At 35.9% G+C, this 27,624-nt stretch overlaps 1 protein-coding gene across 2 annotated transcripts in view; it reads left to right on the top strand.

The window, feature by feature from the left end:
- Positions 1–27,624, top strand: part of lrp11 (low density lipoprotein receptor-related protein 11) — a 66,469-nt gene that overhangs the window by 9,315 nt on the left and 29,530 nt on the right. Inside the window, exons 3-5 of one of the 2 annotated variants that reach the window (XM_028797903.2) lie at positions 15,363–15,504; positions 17,726–17,851; positions 21,119–21,337. In XM_028797903.2, the coding sequence (XP_028653736.2) occupies positions 15,363–15,504; positions 17,726–17,851; positions 21,119–21,337 (487 nt within the window). The remainder of the gene's footprint in view (positions 1–15,362; positions 15,505–17,725; positions 17,852–21,118; positions 21,338–27,624) is intronic. The other variant, XM_028797904.2, reaches the window with a different exon arrangement.

The raw sequence follows: 27,624 nt of genomic DNA, 5'->3' as shown, positions 1-27,624 counted from the left end.
AATTTGGTCTCTCAAAAATCAGTTTTTGGGTTACTGTATTACAATTTAAAGAAATACCTAAATAATCTAGATAAAAAATGTCACTAACAAAGCTGTTTAAGTTTGCAAATGACAAGGTTTCGATGATATCACGCTCTTGACATGGATGGCTGTGTTCAGATTGAGCTCCTGAAAATTTATTAGAATTTCTTATCAAATTATTTATAGTTTATCAAAATATAGTTTAAGCTTGATATATCCACAAAGTTATAAATTAAGTGTCTTTTTAATTTTAATGTATTGCTGAGTATTTCAGAGAGAGCTTTCCATAGATAGATATAGAGATAGATAAATAAACTTCAAGAGTAAGGCAACCCTAGTGGTATAAGGTAACATATAATCTTCACCAAACTGAAATTTGCATCAGCGCCTCTGATATCCTTGAATCTCAATCCGCATCAGCAAAAATGATCTTGCAGTGCTGCAAAGTCTGCATTCTTCTCTGACAGGAGTATTGTACATTTTGAACTCTGTAGCCAGTGCTCTGCTGATAAAAGCAGTGCCAGTGGAAAAAGATGAACACCTTAATGCTAAATTGCCACAGTTTTACTGCAGTTCTCATGTGATCGAAAAGAAGGAAATTAATTTTATTTATTTTGAAAGGTAAAGCAGAAAGAATCTTCTAGCAGGCTATTTGTTTATTTTATTATTTTTGTCCCCAAGTGTGTGTATGTTGTGCATATTATTTTGTATGTTCAGTCTTCTTAACTTTTCCAGCCAAATGCCTATTATAACATTGATTATTATTAGATATACTGAAATTTGGTCTACCTCAGTTTAATAAAAATGTCCTCAGGCCTTCGTCACCCACCCCTGTAATGAATAAGTAGCCATAATTAACAGCAGCACCATTCAAGCCCATAGTGAGTGGATTACAGTTGCACATAGATCTAGGTTTCTAGCAATGAGGGGAGCAATTTCCACCCAGAACGGACATTCAGCACTCAGCAGCTAATCTGTGCTTGGAATTGTCAATTTCATAGTTCAGAGCTGAGTTTCCCAAAAACGATTAATCTTTATGATTAACAAGCAACTTTAAAATGCATGTATGTATAATATGATTTTTGTTTTCTTAAAACCCCTCTTAAGCATCCAGTGTATAAGCAAACATAAAGTACTACTTTGTTAACCCAAAACTGACTACAAAAAAGTATAACAAGTTAATTGTGAAGCATTCAATTTGCTGTAATATCCTTATATGTTTTCATTATTGGTCCTTAAGTGAAATTAAAATAAACTTGTGAAAATTCATATGAGGTGAATACATATTGTTTCTACGAAGAACTCAAAAGAAAATACAATTTTCTAAAGAAGAACCTGATTCTTTTTTAGGTGACAGCAGGGTGCCACTCTTTTTTAAACCATACAGGAGCCTTTACAACAGTGGGATAATATAATTAAAACAATATGTCTGCACATCACAACCTTTTTTACACTCTTTAAGACACACAGATCTCACCTGAACAGCCTAGTGAGATCTTGTAAATGCATTGTGTATAGATTTAATTTACAAAATTTGTTTTTGTTTACATAGTCATTAAATGAAGTGAATACATTTAATAATGCATTCAAAATACCCACTCTTCTTTGAGCGGTGTACAGGATGTTTATTTATCAGATATTTTGGGAGTAACTCCAGCATCATGCAATGCAAAAAAGCTGTATTACTATGTACATACAAAGACAGAAGAAGTACATTTTCCACATACAGTATATGCCTATATCTTGCATTCCACTGTGTTGTAGTTTTGTTGAAGCACTGTGTTGTATTGTTCTTTATTCACTGCCTGAGGGTTAGTTATAGGTGTCAACAAGTATGCATGAAGGGTGATACATGCTAACACCCAGTAGCTATTCACCAAGACTCTTGTAACTTCTTGCTTTTTGACACATTGTTGATTTGGTTTAGATGAAGACATCATATTCACTTCCAGGCTACTCTGCCAAAATGTCTGTAGATAGTCCTTAATGACTACAAAATCACCTGTACATTTAATGCAGAGATCCTTTTTTGTTAGGTGTAACAAGACCCCAGGAGGCTGTGTTTGTGAATGGTTATTAGTTACATCTCAGTGATTAAGTTTAAGTAATGTGTGATTTAATTGAAATAATGAGTAAGTGTTGGGTTCATGAAGTAGCATTTGGAGACACAGACCAGAATTCAGTGGACATTCTTCTTAGTAGGGTACCTTTGTTTCAGCCATACTATCTCTATCCAAATGTATCAATCCCCAATTCTGGTCCTTCCTTCTCTTTTTTCCAGCATCACCACATAACCAGTCGCAACACAGAAAGTGGAAAACTTGCTGCAACTGTAGGACATTTAAGCCTTTAAAACATTTAGAGAACATATCAATATTAAACATACATTTGTAAATATTACCAGTACAAATATTTAAATGCACTTAAAAGTTTACCTGTAAAATGTAATACTATAAATACTATAATGCATCTCATCATGAAAATGAAATAATCTCAGGTGTAACTCTTAGTATTCTAACTGTTCAGAGTGCTGTTATAACATGACAATAGTATATTTTCTGTGACAATGTTGCCTGAGGCTACTTTTGGCACAAGTGGAAACCCGTTGAACAAGAACTTAGCAGGTAACGAATGGGTGTGGAGCATGCAGATTATGAAGGATTTAATGTGCTTCATTATTTACAATGGGTTTTGAAAAGCACTCTTAAATTAACAGTTGATCTTAACATGGAGTTTATAGCGTTCTTAACATTACAATGCTTTAGAAAAACACTGCCCAGAATGTTAAAATTCTTAACTGTTAAAACCCAGCAGCTCAAGTTAAATGCTTTCCAAATACCTGTATTCCTGACATTCATTCTGAATTTAATGACTTGCCAATAGTGAGGTCAGTACCTTGATGCTGTATTTCAGCAATAATGATATCTATTTTAGCAGTGTCACAAACATTAATAATAAGTTAATAAATCTGTCTATTTGACCAATTAAAGCAATGGTTTTTTATTGTAACTCATAGTCTGTTTATTATCTATATTTAACTTTGTTTTGATTAATACTCATAATCTCTATGTGGAACATCTCAAAAAATTGTTGTACAGTTCAATTAAAATTTAGTTGCAAATAAAAGTTTCAAACATCATGCAGAGATTATAATTCAATCATAATATAAAATCAGATCTTTTTGTAGGGTTGTAGAGAAACCTGTTTAAATAATATTCTCCAAATTAAATCCTCAGATTAAAAACAAACAAACACAAAAACATAATCATTTGTTAGGAAATAAATGATATCTTGAGCCTAAAGTCTGACATGTCTTTTCTCAATGAAACATTTTATCATATATCGAGACCCTTCCTTTAGTTAAGTCTTCTCCTGATGGTTTCGCCTATCTCCATGTATTTCACATTCGTTGTTGAGGAGATAGACCTGGAATTTTTTTTAATGATGTTCTTTGAATATCAATGTAAAATCTACATTATATTGCATCTTTTGAGGTCTTAATTTTAAACATTAAAACATAAGCACCATTAAAGGCTAAATTTACTGAGTTGATCGACATTTATCAGAATAAACTTGTAATAAATCTGAAGTAACACACTGTTGCCATTATTCTGTGTAAAATTAGAAAGTACCATTAATTACATTGTCAGATCTTCTGACAGTCTTTTAAGTTCTCAGCAAATTAATTGCTGTATATTATTTATCTGCTTTCTGTGTTATGTTTTGATTTTTTGGAGAATGGAGTAGACATTCCCATTTGTCCAAGTGGGGGCATGTGAGTAAATTCTGCTGCCTTGACAATTATGCTAAATCTTTGTAGGATATATATATGATTTATTAGGGGTTTGTGAAAACGCATTCTGTTTTCTTTGTTTTGTATTTCTGTTGCTGCCTAAATCATTGCTGATTGAGCAAACTATGTAAATTTTCATGCTAGTTTAGTCGCAACAATTACAAGTCAAACAAATAGTATTAGTAGATTAGTAGTGTTTAGAAATGATGGATGGATGATTGTGTTCTTGTGAGTTAAGATTCTTTTAGGATACTCTACATTTTAAGAAGAATGGACAATATGGGGGAGACTGTTCATTTCATATTTTCATTTCCTATACAAATGCATATTATATATACATATATGCATGCATCTGCATAAATGTTTTATATGAAAATGTTAATATATATTTACATACAAATGTATTTAACTCCACATATTATATGCCATTCAACTTTTGATGTCAAGTTATGCAGGATGTTGAGCTTTTTTGGTGGTTCCTCCCTATTTTTGGCCCTCTAGACCTGAAAATGATTCATTTCTAAGCCATTTTTGGACCATATTTTCTACAGGAAAGAACACCCAATAGGTTGCTTAAGAAAAAATAATCACAAGGATTTGAAGTTGCGCAACACTAGGGGTTCACCCCCTAAAGGGATATGAGAGATCAAAGTTGCACCTTTTCACAAAACTTAAATATAGGCATTGGGAGTGTCATTTATGCTATTTTGAGATTGCTAATCACAAATATAATATTTGTGATACTTGACTCTTTATTCCCAGAAGGTTAAAAATGACAACTTTCAAACATAAACGTGTTAAACTATTTCAAGGTCAGTGATTACCATTATGATGTTATTTTGGATTTTAGATCCTTTACTAGTGATCTACTCCTCTATAGACCTCTATCAGAGGGTGAAAAATAACACAATTTTAATTATAATTGAGAATATTTAGACTTTGAACATTTAAATTGAAGCTCACATTTTAATATTCCCAAGTATTTGACACTGCTTTATTATGTACTTCTACCTCATGAAGTATATCATTGCATTTCTAATGAACACCCTAAATTATAATGGCTTACGTTAATTCAGACTATTTCAAAGTAAAGTAAGCTGTAGAACTTTTCTAACAAAGCATTTTTCTTTTGTGTTTTATGCACCTTTCACATTGTTTTCCAACACTTTGGGAGATAATCAGTAGTCAATCCAAAATAATAAGTATATTAAGTAATAATTGCAGACTTCTCAGATCTGGACTGGATGTTCTGAGCCTAATTTATGTGCTAGGGTACCACTGATTGGGCGACATATAACATCTACATGGCTCTTCTGAAGACATGTTTTCCAAATGTTTGTGCATGCAAACACACACACACACACGGGTTCACCCCCTAAAGTGATATGAGAGATCAAAGTTGGATCTTTTCGTAAGAATTCAAAAACTTCGAACTTTGAAAAATTGTATGTGTATATGTATCTGTAAATATACATATGTATATAAATAAACATATTTGTGTATGTAAAATGTATGTATGTGTGTACCTACATTTGTATGTATGGGTGTATTTATTGAATCATATTTGAATTTTTAATGTCTATAATTGTCTGAAAATGTTCATTTTTTTTTCTGAAAAAAAAAATACGTATTTCAACTGCTGTCTGATGTTCCTAAAGTAATTTTACTAGTGTCTGTTGCTCTGTGGGTACACTGTAAACAAAGTAAAGTTTAGCAACAGATATGTAGCAGGGTTTTTTTTTTGTCCATATAGTGGCCATTTTACAGCATGCAACAAACATTATTTATGATGTGCCTTTACAAATAGTCACAGCTGATGAAATTTAAAAACATCTGGTGATGTTTAGGTTACCTTACATAAATGTAAATAAATAAGATAAAGACATTTGTCAAACATTTTTCATTTAATCTCCTCTCTCCCTGTCTGTGAACAGACAGTCAGTGTACAGAAAAAAAACAAAGTGTTGCCCAGGAAGTAACTGCAGTACTGTTTGGAGCACTTACTTCAGTCAGCAAAAGAAACAGCCAAAAAGAAATGCAGTATTGAATTTTTGATTCCCGGAATTTCAAAGTGAAAATTGAAGAAGCATGTGTTTTTTATTTCTAAAGTAATATAATTAAAAATAATAAAAATGTATTTTGTATTTAAAGTGAAGTGTCCACATCACTGCGGAATAAAACCAAAGTGCAAGGGATATATAGTCTTCTAGCTAACAGATGCTATATGTTTATTTAAGATACACCAGGTACCTATTATTGTTAACCTCAGTACACATGCACTGAAATGTTTGCACAATGAAAGACTGAAAGCCTTTTAGATAAGCAGCTCTCAAATTTCAAACTGGAAACAGAACAAAGGCCTGATTTGTCTGCATGGCTGCCCAATCCCTTGCTACAGAATGATCATATCATTAGGCAAAACAGGTGTCTTGCAGATTTGTGCATATTACATATAGTAATTTTTCTTGCATCCCTCTGTCTTTTATATACTAACACACACACACACACACAGAAAGAAGATAATAGAAGGGCTACATATCAATTTACACAATGCATGTTATCCAGAACATCAGTGCCAGGAGGTACTTTACCAGTTGAGCTTTCCTTATTCTCTGCTATTATATTATTGTATCATTTTTACTGCTGAAATCTCAAAAACCCGGTAACCTACAGTATATGCAGTAGTTCCCTTCCAGAGCTTAGTTTTATTGTCAGGTCAAGTCAGTTTTATTTATAAAGCTTATTTAAAACAACAGAAATTGACCAAAGTGCTTTACAGCTTCCATAAATGCACCAATACATACATAGATACAGTAAATTAATACATCAAAACAAGCAATTCTTGGAGGCCAGAAGTTACCAAATTGTGGTTATTTGGTGTTGCAAGTTAAAACTGCACCAGTAACTACCCAAATAAATACAGTGCCATTTTCCTATGTTATGTGTATCGATCAAAGCAACAACCTTTAACCTTGTATTTATAGGGTCTTTGTTATTGTGTGTCATATTAACAGTTAGTGGTAAGAAAAGTGTGTGGACTCTTAGAATCACCTGAATTTTTACATTAATCTTTATCTAGACTTTTTCCAGCATGGACAGTGAATATTTAAATGATGTGTTCAGTTTTGACAAGAAGAACTACACTTGCGTGTGTGTTGCTCGTTTACCCTTTACATATTAGGGTTTTTTTGGAATTGTTGTACCTAAATTCCATACCCAAAAGTAAATGGCTATTACTCTGCTTATGTAATAAAGGAGCTGCAAATGGCTGAGAAGTAGCGAGTACAATGCTCCAAATTTTTTTAAAGAAAATATTTGTATGATAAAAGACCTTTGTTTATGTCAATATCAACTAAATGAAACACAAAAAATGTGATTTAGTTTTAAAAAACTGGATATTACAGTACATAACCAAGACACTTTATGTTGCACAACTCTAGAATCAGTTTACTCTTGTGCTCTAATCAGTCAGCTATCATTTTGGTAAGTTTAGATGTCATATCCAATAGCATTGCAAAGTTGTACTGTTTGGCACAAGATACCCCCCTGTTTGGAAACATTGTGTCCATTTTCAGAAACTTTTACTAACAAAAGACAACAAGAAAACTTGTGATTTGTTTCAAAGAAGACATATCTTGGGAATGTAGAAATACCATCTTTAATTCTGATTCAGTTGTGAGTTTATTACAACATACACAAACTAACTCTTGCATATGTGGCTATGCTGATTGTGTTTGTTTATTGAAAATCAGACCGGATATTTATATTTATATGTAAACTAGCTGTATTACGTGGTTTCACCTGGGAAGTTTCCTAAGATAGTTGGTGTAAGCTATAGTGTAGAGGATTAATTGGATATATCAGAAGTACCTTGTAAGTAACTGAGTACAGTACTTTTCTGTGTCCAGTATTTTTTTCCCCAGGGGCTAATATTAGAAGTTCATTGGAGCTCCTTACTACATACAGTTGTACATGAGTAAAACATTACTGTCATTGATCGGTTCTTGCTTTTCCTAGTGACTTGGGTTTTGTTGATGGTCAATGCAAAACACAGTTTTAGAGGAAACTATATTAATATAATTCAAAAAATAATTAATAAGAATAATAGGAATTTTGGGTATAAATATAATTCAACTTGTAGCGGATCCTATAAAAATAGTAGCTTCAGTCAGATTTGAATTTGATGTTTTAATCTTTAATCTTGTACCGTCACAAAGTTTTGGTGTTTTGCTTTATCTTACTACATACAGCATTGACGTTTACAGGCTGAACATTTACTGTATGTGGTCCATGTAAAGAACTCAGTGCTTTTTAAGCACTGTACAAAAGAAATAATACCAATAACAATGTCCATCTCCTTTTTGTTCTCTCTGTGGGGTACCCCTTTTCTGAGCTGTGCAAGTTTTTAAACTGACCAAGGCATGCTGTTGCTCCTGGCTTGTGCTGTTCCTAGGGCTTAAAGGTCGCTGGAATGATGTAGCAGCAGTTCCCTGTTTATTCTTTGCAAACCAGAGCATAGTGGTACATCGCGGTCTCACCTCCAAGGAGACACCTTTTTGTACCTATTTTACCACCAAGCTGCCCCCATCCTTCCATTTGTTAAAGTTTATGTACTGTACTAAGAGCTCTCGACAATCTAATCCAGCTTGAATTTGTATGCATATTATACCTTATCTTATGAAGAAGCTGACAGAATAGGGAGTACATTTTAAGTACATAAATACATGAATAAATGTCTAAGAGTGGTAGAATGTTTCCAAGATGATATTAAACAATGTTAATTATATATAACAGTATATCATTATGTATTTCATATAATACTCCATAAAATCATAATATTTTATTTGCAAGGAATCTAGGAATTGTAGACTTTATAAATGCACCAGGTAAAGACTGGCAGTATTTAATTTTTGTGAAACTATCCACACTGGTTAGTTCTCCCATCCCACATACAGTATCCAGTGTCCTGGGTTTGAATCTCACACTTGGTTGATGTCTTTGTGAAGTGTGTATGTTGTATGTTTTATTTTAAAAGGCAACTCTTGGTCCTGTATGTGTATGTGTATGTGAGTAGATCATGTGATGGAGTGACACCCTGTTTAGGGCTGTTTCCTACCCTGCTGTTAGGATAGTCCGTGGTGCCACCTACCTTTCAACTCTGAATTTGACTAGGTAGATTGAAAATTACTGTTATTAAATTCCAAGTAAAATGTAATACACATAATATAAATGTAATACACAATATTTACTTGTTAAGCAGTTTCCATTTATACTTCCATATTCTTGTTGAAGAACTAATTTTAAAGTAACAGCTTGGATTCACCATATTAATTTTCATTCATAATTTTGAACAGTATCATCCATCCATCCATCCATTTTCCAACCCACTGAATCCGAACACAGGGTCACGGGGGTCTGCTGGAGCCAATCCCAGCCAACACAGGGCACAAGGCAGGAACCAATCCCGGGCAGGGTGCCAACCCACCGCAGGAACAGTATCATGTAACCTCTTAATCTTTGTAGGCAGTTCATATGTCACTGTTGTTTGTGTATTTAGTAAGCTTTTCATGTACCATATATACATGACTTGTTATTCTTTCATATACAATATATATGTATTATTTATACACCAGTAACGGCGTACAGCAAAATAACGTGCAGTGTATACACTTGCCTTGAGCATTCATAGTTTTCATACTCTTTCTCTGTACGTTTAGCATTTGTTTGCTCAGAGGTTGATGCGCTTGCTGCTTCCTGAGCAGCTCTTCTTTTCTCCACCCTAGCGGCCCGCTTCTTGTCTTCTTTCGTCGGCATCTTTTCGCGATTAAGTCAGTGTTTGTGTTGCAATTAATTAGTAAGTTTTCCTTAGTTTTTCAGTTAAAGTGGCGCTTAAGCCTTCAATCTGCTTCAAGAATGATTTAAGATACAAAGAGGTAGAGGAAGTGACGGCAAAGGTGGTAGGGAATGAGAATGGCCCCTGTACACATGCACCGTACGGCCGCCCTGCTGGTCACTGCCGAGAGTTGATTCTATAATAAAATAAAATAAAAATAAAAAGAGGAATAACCTTGGAGGTCAATCGTCACCCCGAAAGCAGATAGTAGAGGTCACGTAGTATATGTGTACCAAATTTCAGGTCAATAGTTCAAATGTTTTGCAAGCTACAAGTGATTTAAAATCCTGGACAGACAAATGGACAGCCACGGTAGCAAACTATATAAGAAGATGGTATTATTATTTATTATTATTATTATTATTAAGTCACTTTTCTTGATATTCCTTTTATCATATGTTGTTGCTTTTTGCTTTCACTATTATGTCACATCTGTATAAGAAAGAATTTCTTGTACTTTGTGAGGTGAAAGGCTGAAAAAGGTCTTATGACCCAAGTGTTGTTTCTGTTATTTATGTACTCATGGAATTGTGTTTTTTTTTTCTTGATTTGAACCTTATTTCAAAATTGACTTTTATTTAATGTCTTTTCAGACACCAATTTGTTTAGACGATGGGGCAGCCATTTTATGGTTTCTGTCTTTATGATTCAGATCCTGGTGCTGAGGGTGTGTCCTCTGGGGTCATGACATTGGTGTACTTGGTTAGGGGTTGAAAGGTCATCTCAATGGTCATTTTGTATCTAAGACTGAACCAAACCTAGCTACTCACTTTACTTGTTTTTTAAACACAATGCACAATGCGACACACGTTCCGTGGACTATAGAGCAGTATATTAATAGAGTGGAAATGCTTTCTGTTTACATAAGCAAGTACATTCTCTGAAGGTGCCTTTATAGTGTAGTGTTGGCGCCGAGCACCACAATGGATAGATTCCATGCTCTTTACATGGCTCTTTGAGGTGACTCGCTATCCTTAAAAGGGCTGCTTGCCTTTTGCCTCACTAGTTGGAAAAAGAACGTGCGACTGCATGGAATTGCTGTTTTTATAGGCTCTCCTGCTATAGATGATGTAATGCCAGCTCATTCTTTTAGTGATTCATCCCACGCTGATGTAACTTGTCCAACGTCGTTGCAATAGCAATGTTTGTGCAGTTGACCGCTCCGATTACATTTGGAAAAACAGACATTGCTGCAAATTGAGCTTTGATGTTTGCCAGTTCAACCACAGTGTAAGAAAGTCATACTATCTGGATGACAAGTGGATAATGCCATCCCATACAGCTGGCATGGCGCAACTCAATGATGATTGTGAAATACCCGATCATCAGCAAATTCATGTTGAAAAACTCCTCTGGCTAAAAACCCAATGGTGAACAGAGCTTGCCAAGGAGCAGATAGAGCACAGTCCCTCAAAGTCTGCCTTTGTAAAGCCTTCACCAGTTCAGCACACAATTCCAAGAAGATAGCTCTTGGAAATCAAAATCAACTTAGAAAGCAGTCATCATCATCTATAAAATGTACTATCTTCTGTTTCTTCCATGTGCGATGTCTTCTAACAAAGCTAAAGCAGCTATGGCAGTTGGAATAGCTTTGCCATTCCATGCACCATTATATGGTTACAGAATAATTACAATGAAGTGATTTAAATTTGTAAACAATATGCAGTTAATTTCAGTGTATTTCATAAATCCTATGTCATTGATGCAAATCTAAAAAATGAAGGGAGACCACATAGTAATATTGCTTTGATGCTGGGTGCCGCCTGTTTGTAAAACCGAGCAGAAAAGTGCATGCATATACGGTTAGGCTGCTGTGAAAATGTCAGTGGCTTCATGCCAAGTTTAGTTTTTCTACATCTCAAAGTGAAATTGGCATACACAATATTTTTGGGCATACACAGTGTTTATACATGAGGCCCTTGGTCACTGGAAGTGCTTGAAACTGAAGAGTTCAGTTAGGATCCACAGCATTAAGGATGTGAGTATCATCTTTTTTGTCTTTATACCACTATGCAGTCTTGTCTCTTATTATACTTACTAAGTAATGCACTTGTATCGTTTCTTTTTGATGTGCACATTGAACATGCAGTGGGGGTTCCTGCTTGTTCTTCTACCGTGGCTGTTATTTACCCTGTCATTTTGATGCCATAAATAGTTGCTTCCTCATTTTGCTGCCTCACAGTTCTGAGGCTCATTTTTGTGTTCTTGCCATATCTGTGCGTGGTGTGTTTCATGGTCCAACAAGCTACAACTCTAAACTGGCTTGTTTTGAATCTGTATATGTATGAATTGGTGAAAAATTGATATGCTACGATGTGCAAAGTCCAAAATGTATGGTTCTTTAAGGAAACTTAAGAAAGATGCCTAAATACATGCAGCTAACCAAGTTGATCACAATCTACAACCCTTAATAATGTAAGCTTTTTGATGGAGAAGTTTAGAGAAGGCTAGAAGGAGTTGCATTGCGTCTTTGTGGACCTGGAGAAAGCATATGACAGGGTGCCTCGAGAGGAGCTGTGGTATTGTATGAGGAAGTCGGGAGTGGCAGAGAAGTATGTAAGAGTTGTACAGTAATCCCTCGCTACTTCGTGGTTCACTTTTCGCAGATTCACGACTTCGCGAATTTTATATGTAAGCATATCTAAATATATTACGCAGATTTTTCGCTGCTTTTTACTTCTGGTACTTGCTTCCTAAGTTGGTTTGCCCAGTTGATTTCATACAAGAGATGCTATTGGCGGATGGCTGAGAAGCTACCCAGTCAGAGGACGCAGTTAAGTTCCTGTGTGCTGCTGATTGGCTCAGCGATGGAGTGCTGCATTAACCAGGAAGTCACATCTTACTCATTCAGCATTAACGTGCTACTGCTGCAAGGGCCATGTCCAAACGCCAACAGAAGATGCAAATGATTGCAGAAAAGGTAAAAGTGTTGGCTATGTTGAAGGAAGGGAACAGCTACACCGCTGCAGGACACCATCACAGCATCAATGAGTCCACGATTCTTTTTATTTAAAAAGGAGGAAAAGCATATAAGATCTACGGCCGCAGTGTCCTTTAACCAGGGCGCAAAACGAGTTGCAAGAGGACGTGATAAGGCAGTAGTCTGGATGGAATCTGCTTTAGGAATCTTTGCAACAAGGTCGACAACGTCATGACCGCCTACAAGCTGCTACGTGTACTTTGCTATACAGTAAGTGTGAACTTATCTACTGATTTCATATTGCTTAGCAGTTGTCCCTGTTATTAATAGAGTAAAGGGTGGTTTGTAAACAATACAGGGAGGGTTTAAAAACGTCCAAATACATGTTAAATAATTAAATAAATATGGTGTCCCTACTTTGCGGAAATTCAGTTATCGCGGTCGGCCTTGGAACCTATCTCCCGCGATAAGTGAGGGATTACTGTATAGGATATGTATGAGGGAAGTGTGACTGTGGTGAGGTCTGCGGTAGGAGTGGTGGATGCATTCAATTTGGAGGTGGGATTACATCAGGGATCGTCTCTGAGCCCTTTGTTATTTGCAGTGGTGATGGACAGGTTGACAGACAAGATTAGACAGGAGTCTTCGTGGACTATGATGTTTGCTGATGACATTGTGATCTGTAGCTAAAGTAGGGAGCAGGTTGAGGAGACCCTAGAGAGGTGGAGATATGCTTTAGAGAGGAGAGGAATGAAGGTCAGTAGGAACAAGACAGAATACATGTGTATAAATGAGAGCGAGGTCAGTGGAATGGTGAGGATGCAGGGAGTAGAGCTGGTGAAGGTGGAAGAGTTGAAATACTTGGGATCAACAGTACAGAGTAAAGGGGATTGTGGAAGAGAGGTGAAAAAGAGAGTGCAGGCAGGGTGGAATGGGTGGAGAAGAGCGTCAGGAGTAATTTGTGACAGACGGGTATCAGCAAGAGTGAAAGGGAAGGTCTACAGGACGGTAGTGAGATCAGCTATGTTATATGGGTTGGAGACAGTGGCACTGACCAGAAAGCAGGAGACAGAGCTGAAGGCAGCAGAGTTAAAGATGATAAGATATGTACTGGGTGTGACAAGGATGGATAGGATTAGAAATGAGTACATTAGAGGGTCAGCTGAAGTTGGATGGTTGGGAGACAAAGTCAGAGAGGCAAGATTGCGTTTGGACATGTGCAGAGGAGAAATGCTGGGTATATTGGGAGAAGGATGCTAAGGATAGAGCTGCCAGGGAAGAGGAAAGAGGAAGGCCTAAGTGAAGGTTTATGGATGTGGTGAGAGAGGACATGCAGGTGATGGGTGTAACAGAGCAAGATGCAGAGGACAGATATGGAAGAAGATGATCCGCTGTGGCAACCCCTAACGGTAGCAGCCGAAACAAGAAGAAGAAGTTGTAAAACACCATGTCATGCTACATATTGAATGACACCATATAAAATAAAGATTGATATCAGACTGATGCATTAAAAAACAACTCATGTTCATAGAGTTAAAGTAGTAAAAGGTTATATGTGATGGGAATTTTAACCTGTGAGTTTTGCATTAGTGCCACATTAATATTATGCTTGTGTTCGTTTAGTGTCATTTCTATCATATTACATTCACTTACTTCATCTGTATTACTGAGGGCAGTAGTGTTAGACTATTCTTTGTGTTGACTGGAATAAAACAGGTATGGAAAATAAGTAAATTAATATGAATAACAGAATGATTCATTTTCACCAATTCAGCAATAGACCAGTATAGGTGTGTATGTCTCTAGGGTCATTATTAGTTCTTTAAAACATTTTCTTATGTTGCACTTTCCTTAATAACTAAATGATTTAGTCATTTTTACAATACTAACCTGACTGCTTTTTTTTACTTTATAGGTTGTTGGGTGAAGATTACTTAGTTAACTACATATTTAGGACTATACATACTTAAATGAGAGTTCACGCCGCTGCTGGTCTTTTGGCCATGCTCTGTGTGCCCCACAGGATTAATTAAATCCATTGGTGCCTTTTAATAAAATCTGTATAACCTTGAAGCAAGCTTTTTTTTGTATGAATGCAGTAAAGTATAAACTTAACCCAAAAACATCTTTGCAGGAACAGCATATATTTCAGCATATATAAACTTGTCTTAAATGTGGAAATGTGACCTTATGTTTCAGACTTATTAACATAGTCAATATTGGTATCATATGTGATACTATAGCTGTGATAATAAAGCCCATCATGCTCTCCTTATTTTAGAATAGAGATTTAGAGATTTTTATTGTCACATACAATGCAAGGGCATAGTGAAATTCTTGTGCTACAGCTGTGATGATGTTTAAATAAATACTGTAAATAAATAAGAGTAGCAGAAAATAAATAAATAAACAGCATGAATACATAAATACAGCTTATAAAATAAGAGTTAAAAACAATATACAGTACAATTATGCATAAACCAGCAGGTAGGTACAGTACACAGTGCAGGGCTAGTAGGATCAGATTACTGGGAGTTCAGTGGTTAGGCTTCCCAGAAGGCAGAAGTGTAAACCTGATGAGCTGGATGGCTGTCATCATAGATGATGGATTCTGTTCTCCTGAGTCATCTGGTTGAGCAGATGGTATGAAGGTATGGAATGTCAGACCCAATAATATCAGAAGTTTATCTGGTGTCATCATTTGATTTAACAAATACTCATTATACTTCCTACAGGCTCCGCAACCAGGTATATTGAAGCTGACTGACTTAAAAGAAGGGATTTATCACTTCCAGCTAACCGTTACAGACACAGAGAATCAGAAGAGCCTGGATAATGTAACTGTTACTGTTCTGCCTCAAGAACGCAGAGTCACAGGTATAATTTAGTAATTTTTAAGCTTAATAAACTCGCCTGTATACTTATACGAGTAAGTGGCACATCTAACAGCACAAAATGTACAATCAAAGATATCATATCATAGAACTAGGACATGTCAACATGCAGCAGAAGTTTTTGTAAAAAAACTGAGATATGTGTTGGACTACTTGTTCTTTTACAGCAGAAATTCTGTCTTTTGGATTAGACCTAAATGAGAGTACTATCAGATGGTTGGTGCTATTCTGAATCTCATTACCCCTTTTATTTTTCATTTTCTTTATTGACTTAATTTTTTCAAGTGTTTTCAAGTGTCTGCCTGTTTAATAATAGTTCCATTTGAAATAGAAACAGTGCTTGATGATGCAAAAACAAACAAAACACATGACTGCAGTGCCTTTGCTAATCGGTCAGGTTGGAAGTAGATCTCCAACCTGTGCTGAGTGTACATCCACATGAGATGCCACCTTCTGAGAGCACCTTGAATATATGATCCTCTGACCAGAAGGAGCAGTCAGTTGCCCTCATTGCACATCTTCTCTGAGCTGTGGAAAATGTTAGTGACAGTGACCACTCTCATCCTGGGGTGGTATTGCTTACCTAGGATGAGCCTGAATGTGACCCTATGATGCACATATGTGACAATGTAAAAATAATGATTTTATCATTCAAATTACAAAAATAAGGTATGAACTAATAAACAGATAATAAACTCTTTCTGATTTCAATCTTAGTATGTCACTGGCAATGAGTGGCTTTGAACCCTGAGATTACTTTCAGGATAATCCTTATTATGTTTAGGGTCAGGAATGAAAGTCCTGTGGTCTTCATTCCAGGGCACTCTATGCTGGTCCCAGATATCAGGTACTGCCTGCCCTACACAACATGAAACAAAGACCTACGTGTTCTACCTGGGGCCCTGTTCTGCCACTCAATGTTTTGGGAGGGTTCTTCTGGTGTTCTGCCTATCTTTTATGACCTCTCAATTATTTCAGTTCCCTATCACTAATAACTTCTGGGCCAGTTTATGCACATGACATATATGGTCCAATGATGGCCTTTTACCCACATTGGCAGTAAAGAGGCAGTCCAGTTAGCAGCGTTACCCTGCATGTACTCTGTCAATATCAGAAACACTTTTTTATTTTTTAGATTCCCTATGTGAACAGTAAGATCACTGCACACATATACTCTTATTTTATACTTATTTTTGTCTTTTCCTGATGCTAGTTTCGTTTTTGTTTTTACTTTTACTTTCCCATTTACATTTCTCTATGATTTGCTCATACATAATGATAATAATAATAATGAATTACATTTATATAGTGCTATTTTCGCTACTCAAAACACTTTACATAGACAGTGGAGAACTATTTCAGTTGTCACCAATGTGTAGCAACCACCTGGAGGATGTGATGGCAGCCATTATTGCACAGTATACTCACAACACATTAGTTATTAGATGGTGAAGGGATGATAAAGAGAGATAGTTAGAGACGGGGAATAATTAGGAGGCTAGAATGGAAAAGGCCAGGACATTGGGATAAACCCTACTCCTTTCAAAAGATGCCCACATAGAGTCAGAACTTTGGTTTTATGTCTCATCTGAAGGATGGTGCCTTATTTATAGCCCATTGTCCCTTGTCACTGCACTGGGGGATTGGAATCTGCACACAGACCAAAGGGTAAGCGCCTCCTGATGGCCTAACCAACACCTTTGCCAGCAGCAAACCAAGCTTTTCCTAAATAGCCTCCCATCATACTTAGCTTCAGGTGGATTACCTGTTCTGAAGTGCAGGTTGTATGGCTGCTAGCAATCATTTACTGTACATTCCATGTACGAATGTGTTCATTTGATTGGCAACTTTAAACTTGTCTGCTATATGTGAGTGCGGGTCTGTGAATGATTGTGCAGCCTTAATTCCTCAGGTCTTGCACTAGCTAACTTTCTTCTACCATGCATTGGACAAGTAAGTCCAGAAAATGAATGAAGAATAATAAGATCCTGCAAATAAGTGAATTATTATGCATAACCCCATTTCCAAAAAAGTTGAAATGCTATCTAAAATGTTAGTACACATTTTGCACAGCATCTCTTCTTGGAAACGGTTGTAAACTGTTTCTGTAAAATATTGTAATAATGAGTTTGTAATTTCTGCCATTTACTTGAAGTGACATACTTTTTTTTTGTGGTTATATTGAACTACTTTATTTTTCTTAGCTTGTACAGGTCTTTGTTCACGTTACAAGTTCATGTGTGATGATGGCTGCTGTATTGATATCACATTTGCCTGTGATGGAACAGTCCAGTGTGCTGACAGTTCAGATGAGGCTTTCTGTCAAAATTGTGAGTTGATTTTTTTTTGTTGTTGTTTTTTTGCATGGCTTACATAATTAATGAAATACCATTCGGTATCAGGGCATACGACATCACTGTACTGGATATTTTAAAACTGATTGTTAATGATTTTTGAAAAGTATTATTGCCCTTTACTTTTCTCAAAAAAAACAAACATCAGGAAAAATATTTGTCACAGTGAACTTTGTAACATTGCTAAAGTTGGAGAAAATGATTTTTTAGAAGCAGGCACATTATCACTGGAAATACTGCAGGAGAACTTTGCCTGGGAAGCTACAGCAGGCTTGAGGACGTGCAAACTGGTCCTCTTGGCACATATAGAAAAAGGTGAATATAAAGAATATTTGGCGTTCTAAGGTTGGCATATACTCATTTGGACAAAGCCTAAGGTAGGAAGAGCAGAAGAGAAAGGGAACCAACACAGAAACTGTAACAATAGTGAAGTGTTATTAGGTTGAGATCTCCAGAAGAAAGGTCCCTTATTTAGTAGACCATAGCTGGGTGAACCTCAAAGATGCATCTCTGTAAGACATGAAATTATCAGTGTGTATACATGTGCTTTGAGAAACCAGATTGTTGGTCTCTGAGCAACCTGATTAACTGATGTAGATTTCTCCACGAGTAACCTGGCTCTCTGGCTGTGTAAGCCTTAACTCTTATGGATTTTGTAGTCTGTGCAAGTCTTTTGCACTATGTTAGCCTTTGCATGTGTTAGCTTCCCACACACTGTCAGCAGCCACAGATAGAAAACATTGGAAGTGTGCACAAAGAACATTTTCCTAAGGCAAATGCTCGGGTAATAACATTATCCCTTCTCTTGATTGAAATAATCTGTCACAAGATTTCAAAAATCACTAAATTTATGTTGATGAGCTGAATATACAGTGCTAAGCTCAGCAGTACAATCTCAGGAGCTCTATTGGGGTTAACACATTAAAAGTAACTTGCCTTGTATTGTCTAAATACTTTTTAAAGTAATGAGTAACCTAATGCAATGTTTTTTTTATTGAAGTTGAAATACCAGAATTATTATTATCCCAGCAGCAATGAATGTAAAGTAGGAACCAAATGTACTGGTACACCACTCCTTTGTAAGGCACAATCACACAGTCAAGCAGAAACATATTAATAAAGCACCTGTTTAGCTTTAATTCAGCTATATGAAATAGTGTGATCTGGTGGCACAATGGCCAGTTCTCATACTGCAAAACATCAGTGGCCCAGGTCGGGAATGGATGTTGTTTACTTACATGAAAGACTAAACCTATTTATAAAACAAAGAAAATTAAAGTGTTTAGCTTTGTTTCTGGTCAGTTTCCTGAAGGGTGATATACAAACTTAGGATTTAATAACAAATGCTGGCCAGTCATGTGTAGTTTTACATACAAAGGAAGAAAAAGTAATGCACAGCTTGTAATGCATTACAGTTGATAAGACAGTAAGTAACTATATAACATATTTAGTTAGTTTTTTGTAAGTAGTGAGTAATATAAACTAAGTTACTTTTAAAAGTAAAGTTCCCCACACTGCTCGAGAGACATAGGCTATATGTTTGTTCTCAAATTAACGGCGGCCAATAAGGAAATTTAACACTTTTTCTGTGCAGTTTAATGACATTGCAGCATTTTGCCAAAGGGGGAAACTCCATAGGTGGACTCACACATGTAAATGGGAGTTTATAAGGCACCAGATTTCTGACTTAACTTGGTTTTGTGTGTGCACTTAAACGCACTCTATGTATTGGTATGAAACAATATATCACAGTTGATCTTGAACAGAGTGTATTGACAAATTTATTGTAAAAGGAACTTAAATTAACAGTCTGAAGATACTATGTACTTCAAACCAGTGCAGATAGGGTTGTGTAAAGAACAATGGAGATGCAGACCATAAGACATATTTCACTGACATTCTGTCAGGTGAAAGTAAATTAGTAATTAGGCAGAAGATGATTGTTGTTTTCATGGTATTTGTTTTTCTAAAAAAACTCCAACAAAATACATTAATGGAAAACAGCAAGATTGCATTGACTTGAGAAATAAACAAAACAAAAAAAACACAAACTAAAAGAAAAAATCGGTTTATCTTTATTTTACGGAATATTTTGCCCTAGCTACGGAGTGTCACTGTTTTATTCATTTTACTAACTTAATCATAGTGAACTTTTTGCATCTAGTGGGCATTTACTCCCTGTTGAAAAATACAAGGTCTCCTTACTTGCTTTTAGTTGCACCTGTCTCAAAGCCCATATACGTGGGGAATAGAACAACGTTAAAAGCTGAATAATTTCCCTTTTTATATTATTGTAACTTTCACTAGCAATGCTTTAACATTTTCCTCTTTAGTATATATTCAGAAAAGCTAACATGCTCTCACTTTACATTACAGGTATGGCCTTCTCAGTATAAATCAATAATGGTACAAAGGCAATATATAACCATATTGTGCAGAGTCAAAACTAGATTTTCTGTTTTCCTGAATTTAGTTGCATGTTGCTACTGAGGTTTATAGTGTAGTTCTGTTCAATCCTAATGACTGAAGTAACCGTGCTTTGGTTTTTTAATCTGAAGCTAGTTCACTTTTTACTATGTGTTTCTTCAGTGATGATCATATTGCATTACTTGGGCTGATTGGTTGAGTCAGGGGCAGAAGCCATCAGTGCTACTCGAACTTAGAGATTTCTATAAGATTAGTTTAAAAGATGAAATACATTTTTGTCAAAAATATCTGCTATATAAATTGACTGGATTTTTTCAAAACATGAAAATGATTGTGAAAACCATGTTGGTTGAGAATAAACCATAAATATCCTGTGTTCCAAAGTCATTAAATTAGGCAATTTTCTGTAAGTTGAGGAAATCTATGTTTTGGTAAGTCTGTATGCAGAAGTGGTAAAAAAAACCCCACTGATTTGGACAGTTGATTGCTGCCATTTTTTAAAATGTTCTCTTTAGTCCTTTGCTTGTGCTTTGTGTACATTTTAGATGTTTTCCTCCATTCTTTCTGTGCTATATTGTTTCCTAGAAAACTACAAGCTGTATTCCAGTTAATATATTATAATACACTAAGTTTAAGGTTGACTGGAGTAAACTTTTCCAGGATTCAGTTTTCATTTGTACCCAACATGTGTATTTACACAAGCACATAGTTCTTATAAAAGTAAATCATTGAGTTTAAAAGTACTAAAGGTAAAAAGGTCTTATTAAAATGTGTTTTAATATTGGGTTGTTTTACTTTTGCTTCCTTTCTCTTTAGTTGATGGTGGTCGCAAGGCTGTAACACATGCTTCTGGAAGTGCTTCTAAAGTAAAAACCATTAGCCAGTCACAAGATGACGATGCTACATTGGAGGCTGGCAATAAGAACTCAGACATGGAAAGATTGCCAGCATTCAGCCATCCATATGATAGCAGAGAAAGTGAATCATCAGTAACCCAGAGAAAGACTGAGCAGGATCACCATGAAGGACTTGCAGGTATTTATTTACATAGCAGAAGCAGATGTTGGACTAGATTTTAGTATCTATCTATCCATCCATCCATTCTCAAGCCTGTTTTATACAGTTCAAGGTCAAGGGTGCTGAGTCTGTCTGTCCCTAGATGGCACACTTGCATATATAGGGCCAGTATACAGCTGCAGCTTATTGTAACACATCTTTGGTGTGGGGCAAGAAGACCAGAGTAGCTGGAGAAATCTTTGTTACAAACAAGGCATGTGACTGGGCAACGATTCAAATACAGCAGCAGCACTGACAGCTAAAGCACTCTGCTACCATAGATAGATAGATACTTTATTAATCCCAAGGGAAAATTCACATACTCCAGCAGCACCTTATTGATACAAAAAGCAATATTAGATTAAAGATTACCATTTATGTAATTTGTGTAATAGCAGATTGTTTCTCTGAGTTTCTATATTAAGATATTATATTTAAAAGCAAGGTCATTTCTGGTGGTCTTTTGGGGAGATATTTTGATTTCCTTTCACTTTTTATTCATCCTGTACAATGGAATTTTGGAAAAAGAAGGGGTCTGCTACTTAGGTTGACAAGTGGTGTGCAGACTGAGGTGCAAGCACATAAGTGATAGTCACGATGAAAAATGCATGGAAGAAATTCAAAGAGAAGTTCCTCATTCATAACAGCAGCACGAGGAGTTGTATGCTATATGGGAGAGAACCATGCCTGATGAAACCGAAACAAGAGACAGAGTTGGAAAGAACAGAGACAACAATGATCAGATGGAGTATCACAGAATGAAAGGAAATTGAATGCCAAGTTGAGTGAAGACATGATCCAGCAGTGATAGGTATGCTGAAGATAAACAGACTTAGGTGGTTTGGGCATGTGAAAATTAAGGCAGAAAATAAATGGGTGAAGAGGTGTAAGGGGATAGAATGAGGCCAACAATGCTTAGAGGTGGTGTCGGATGATATTAAAAGAATGGCTTCACCCTAAAGGATGCCTGGGACTGGGGAAAGTGGAGGAAGAAGATGGGTTGCAAGAGACAACCTGAGTACACTTGGAAAATGGCTGTTATTCTAGTAATGATGCATAACAGGGATTCTGCTAGTATGGATGGTTTTGACAGAATTGTATATGGCATATTTAAGGTTTGAGTGCCTAATTGGCAGCTCTTTTTTCATTAGTGTTAAGCACAAATTGGTTCATAATTTATGCTTAAAACCCATTGATATTTGTTATTAATGGGAAAATTAGTTTTTTATTAATAGTAAATTTCATACATTCCTCACAGTAGGTCCATGCAGATTCAAAGGAAGCAGGGAGATGGAACATTTCTACAGTACCTGTACATGCAGTATGTTGACATCTCTGGAAAAGTAATTTGTCACCAAGTCAAACTTAAATGATATGTTAATTTATGTCTGCAATTTATGGCCATGCCTGTGGTTAACCCGATTTAATTTAAGTGCTATTAGGCACAAACCAGGAACAAACCTCAGACAGGATACTAGTCCAAAACAGAATGAAAAATACAGTTAATCTAAAATAAATATATTAAATACCTGGCACACATTTCAATTTTTAATTTACTTTCTATGAGCAGTGAATTTAATTAGTTTCTTAATCATATATTAATCATGTAACCATCATATTATTAATATTATTAATAAATTTGATCACTTAACATGAATATTTTGTATATGAAAAAGTAGATTGAATCAGGAAAGAAGGCATAAAAAGCGTTGAGTACACAGAAGGATGAGGCACTGCCAATGGCAATGATAGTGTTAAATATCCCATTTCTTGGTAATGTGAAGCCAGTCTGTCACAGAGCACACAGTACACTACCTGTTTAGTATCAGTAATCAAAGTAACAAAGAAGGTTTCGGATGTAGAAAGTCACTGATTTACTCACCGAGTTCCAAGTGCTCTGAGTAACTAATCACTGTGTCACTTTTTCCAAGTTTTCAACTTATAATATTTTTCTGTCCAAAATGTCTTCACTGTACTGGATGTACATAACAAATTACTTGTTTTTTGTTGTGCCAGTCAGCTGAATTTTTGTTTAGAAAATGACATTAAGTACGCATCCTGAAAAATAACATTTCATCAGTTTGTAATTTAACTCATTTTAATTTTAAGAAAGAAATTCATTATTTAATGTTATTCATATTTCATGAAGTATTAGTGTTGTCTATACTTACTAAGTGGTTGTATTCTCATTTTTACTTACTAACTTGACTTTCTTGTATTATAGTGCAGTTTTAAAATAAGAATTTGTTTTTAGCCTGTCAGGATGTTAGGGAACACGTGGAGCAAAGATACTAGCAAGATCACACACAATAGGGAGCAGTCTGCTTTGTATGACATTGTGCAAACTTACGAATGTGCCACTGCTGTAGAGAACATCCTGGATTGTTCCCGTTCCAAAGAAGGCAGGTGCCTCTTCACCTAATGTTTACAGACCTGTGGCACTAGACTATATGTGTCCTTTTGTGGTGGACCACCTGTTTGCTTATCACTACACTACAGTTTGATTATCAGACAAAGATTGGAGTGGAGGATGCAATTATCTATCTGCTCCACAAGGCTTATTCTTATTCTCACCTGCAGAAGGCTGGCAGTACTGTGAGAATTATGTTTTTGAAATTCTCCAGTGCCTTCAACACCATTGAACCATCTTTGTTAAGGGTTAAACTCAGAGATGAGCAAGTGGGTGAGCCCATGGTGTCCTGGATAATGGACTATTTGTCAGGTAGATTTGTGAGACTCGAACTATGTTTCTGATATGGAGCACCACGTGAAAAACAGTCCTGTCTCCTTTTGTCTTCACTCTGTACACCTCAGACTATAAATATAACAGAAGGTTATGTCAATTCTTTGATGATTCTGCACTTATGAGTGTAGGAGTCAGGTGTAAAACTTTGTTGCTTAGTGCAAAGAGAATTGTCTGCATTTTAACATCAACAAAACCAAGGAACTGGCTATTGACTTTTTATTGACCGGTCACTATTCAAGGAGTAGATATAAAGGTGGTCCATTCCTACAAGGTACTTAGGGGTCCACATTAATCACAGGATTGTCTATTCTCGGAACACAGATGAACTATATAGGAAGGGGCAGAGCAGGCTCTTTTTCCTTAGCAGACTGCATTCCTTTAATGTGGAATGTGACTTCTTTCATATCTACTGTAACGCTGTGATGGCTAGTGTTGATTTTCTATGTTGTGGTGTGCTGGGATAGCAACATCACTTCAAGAGAGACCCACCAAATACATAAGCTAATTAAAAGGTCAAGGTCAGTTATAGGACAGACACTGGACTCCCTGGAGGTCGCAGCAAAGGAGACAATTAAAACAAAACTGAGTGCAATTATGAACAAAGCTGCACATTATCTCTCTGACACACTAAACTGAGTGTCTTAAATTTTCCTCAGGGTCATTAAAGTTATCTATCTATCTATCTATCTATCTATCTATCTATCTATCTATCTATCTATCTATCTATCTATCTATCTATCTATCTATCTATCTATCTATCTATCTATCTATCTATCTATCGCCAACAAACTATTCAGCAGAAGTGTGTCAAGAAATGCTACTGGGGCTCCTTGATACCAACAGCAATACAGTTGCATAATGCCTTACTGTGACAGCCAAGTCAGAACCTTTCTTTCTTTTTAATTTTTTGCTTTATAGTCATTCTAGTAAATGTTTAGGCCTGTTGGTGTGTATGTTTGTTTATTTATTTATTTCCCCTTGTAGGACAAATAAAGTTCTAACTAACACAGAAAATTATTGCATAATAGACTCTGGTATAACAAAAAGGAAAATATATGGGAACTGTCATCCACTGTGCAATAGGAAACCAAAAAAGTGTGGAAACTAAATAACTAAAACTTTCTAAACAGAACAAGGCATGTGGGAAGGAACACTTCAGCAATACCAAAATGCTTAACTCCTGTTTTTATTTACAAAGCTGTACTCGCTATGTAATTGCTGATAGTTAATACAGATGAAACAGAAATAATGTGCAGATACCAAAGTTGCTCTTTAAAATAGGTTATGTGAAGGATTAAAACAACCAAGAAGAGGAAACATTAATGGAACATGGGTCAAATCGTGATGAGAAAGTTGTTGAGAAAGTAAGGAAGCCATCTTCCCTAGAACAGAGAGAGCATTGCCCAATAAAGACAATCCCACCATGGTATCCGGGCATTTTTTGATTGATACTGAAAATTTCCAAAGGTTGGAAATTCACCAATAAATGACAGACAGTACAATGAACATCTTATATTTATAGCGCCACCTCTGCGACATCACAAGCGCAACACTCAGGGTCACATGATGCTTTCGGATGACCTCATGTAAATAAAGACAGTCATAAAGTTTACAAAATTTGAACTAAATTAAAATGAAAAATAAACCTCAGAAATGAAATAGTCATGTTTCATAATACTCAAGAAAATACATATAAGAGTGTTTAATATTTCTGCATTTTTCTATTAGGTCTTTTTTTATGTTAACTTGTAGCCCTACTTAAACTACCTTCCTACTGCTTGCAGTATCTTTACTTGTGACGCCATCTGTTTTGTATAAGAAGCCCAGTCGGTAAGTTTATGGCTTCTTGGCATGAGGCGACAAACACATTTTTGTTATCAAACTTTAGATCAGGTAAACTGAATTATGCATTTTTGCACTTTAACCTTTAACAGGTTCTGACATTCAAAAGAAATAAAAGAATAAGCATCCTGAGTTAGCATGGTAAGATTAAGAAAATGCATAATAATGAAAGTGTGCCAGTACATGGAAGCTTGTAGTGCTACTAAATATATTCTGTAGGTGTCATAATCTTGAGATACCTTCCCCCTTAAAAAAAGTTGGCTAAGCGGTAATTTTTCTCACAAAAAACACACACACAACAGATATGCTTCAGCTACCAACAGTGAAACCGATGATGTCATCAAGTTGTAAGCAAGATACAACTGATGAGAAGAACAAAAGATCAAAAAATCAGCCATTACTACACTTAAGTGTCCTCATAACTTTGTACCATGTCCATACTCACATGTACATGTAATGTGGAAGGTTAATGATAAACATGTGGCATTTCTGGTTAGCACTTTCTTCTTGTCCAAAAGAAAATGAAATCGTCTACAGTACCAGCAGAATTATAACAAATGCAACCATTTTAAGGATTGAAAATTAATATTGCATTATTAAATTGTAGTTCAGTAACAGCAACTATAACTTATAGTAGAACTTCTCAATATTGTGTAAAACAGGAACTTTCTTCTCTGTGTCTGTTTGAATTGCACGTTGTCTGCCACTTAGTGATACTTCTTGCCATTCCTAATGGACACAAGCTGTTCAGAATTTGCCTTGATAAAATCACAGCATATTTAACATTTTTAGTTTTTAGGTTGTAGGTTGTGTTTTTATTGAATGCAGGACATTCTCAAGCTTTATATACATCCCTTTAGTAACTATGGCAGAAATAATCACAAGATAAATATGGTAAAAAAGAAATATATACATTTATCTTGCTTTAACAATAGAATTCACAATACTTAAGAAAATTTTCGTTGTCCCATAAAAGCTGACTTCTTCCAAACAGACCCAAGGAATATATCTTTATCAGCGCAGCGACTGCCCTCTGATAGCCGGCTTTGTTTTGCAAATGTGTCAGTTAGCAGCATATACCCATCCCCCATTCAGCCAGCCATTTGCCCCTTTTATACTTTTTATACTTTTATACTCTGTGTTTATCACTACCAGCCTGAAACCTCTCCCTTGCAGCTCAAGACTGCATTGAAGATTTTATATAGCAAAGGCTTGTAAGGAATTATATAGGTAATTATATATTGTTTTTTGAAAGAATATACATCTTGTGTGTTCCGTGTCTACAACGATCTGTGTAAATGTACGACAAAACAAGAAATGTTAGGTCTTGTAGACACAAAGCAAATGTATGAGTGTAAGGCAGAGTTGAGGTGTAAGGAAGAGGATTAGGGCTGGCATTGATAAACAGAATGTAAGTGTCGGAAGAGGCAAAAGGTTGGCTGAAAAGGTGGATGGGTGAGTGCCACTAATTGACACATTAGCAAAACAAAGGTGGCTGTCAGCAGGTAGTTGCTGCATTGATAAGGACATACAAATTTGTTGGGAAAAATAGGGTAATCAAGGGAAATAAAATTTGGTGGGCATTCTAGTGTTAAAATGTAGCTCCCACGCCCACATACAATGTAGTATAATCATTTATTCATAATTATCCAGTTCGAAGAGAACAGGGCAGTCATCA

Source organism: Erpetoichthys calabaricus, chromosome 3 (genome assembly GCF_900747795.2).
Source record: "Erpetoichthys calabaricus chromosome 3, fErpCal1.3, whole genome shotgun sequence".
NCBI lineage: Eukaryota > Metazoa > Chordata > Cladistia > Polypteriformes > Polypteridae > Erpetoichthys > Erpetoichthys calabaricus.
This window is presented reverse-complemented; position numbering and strand designations above follow the sequence as displayed.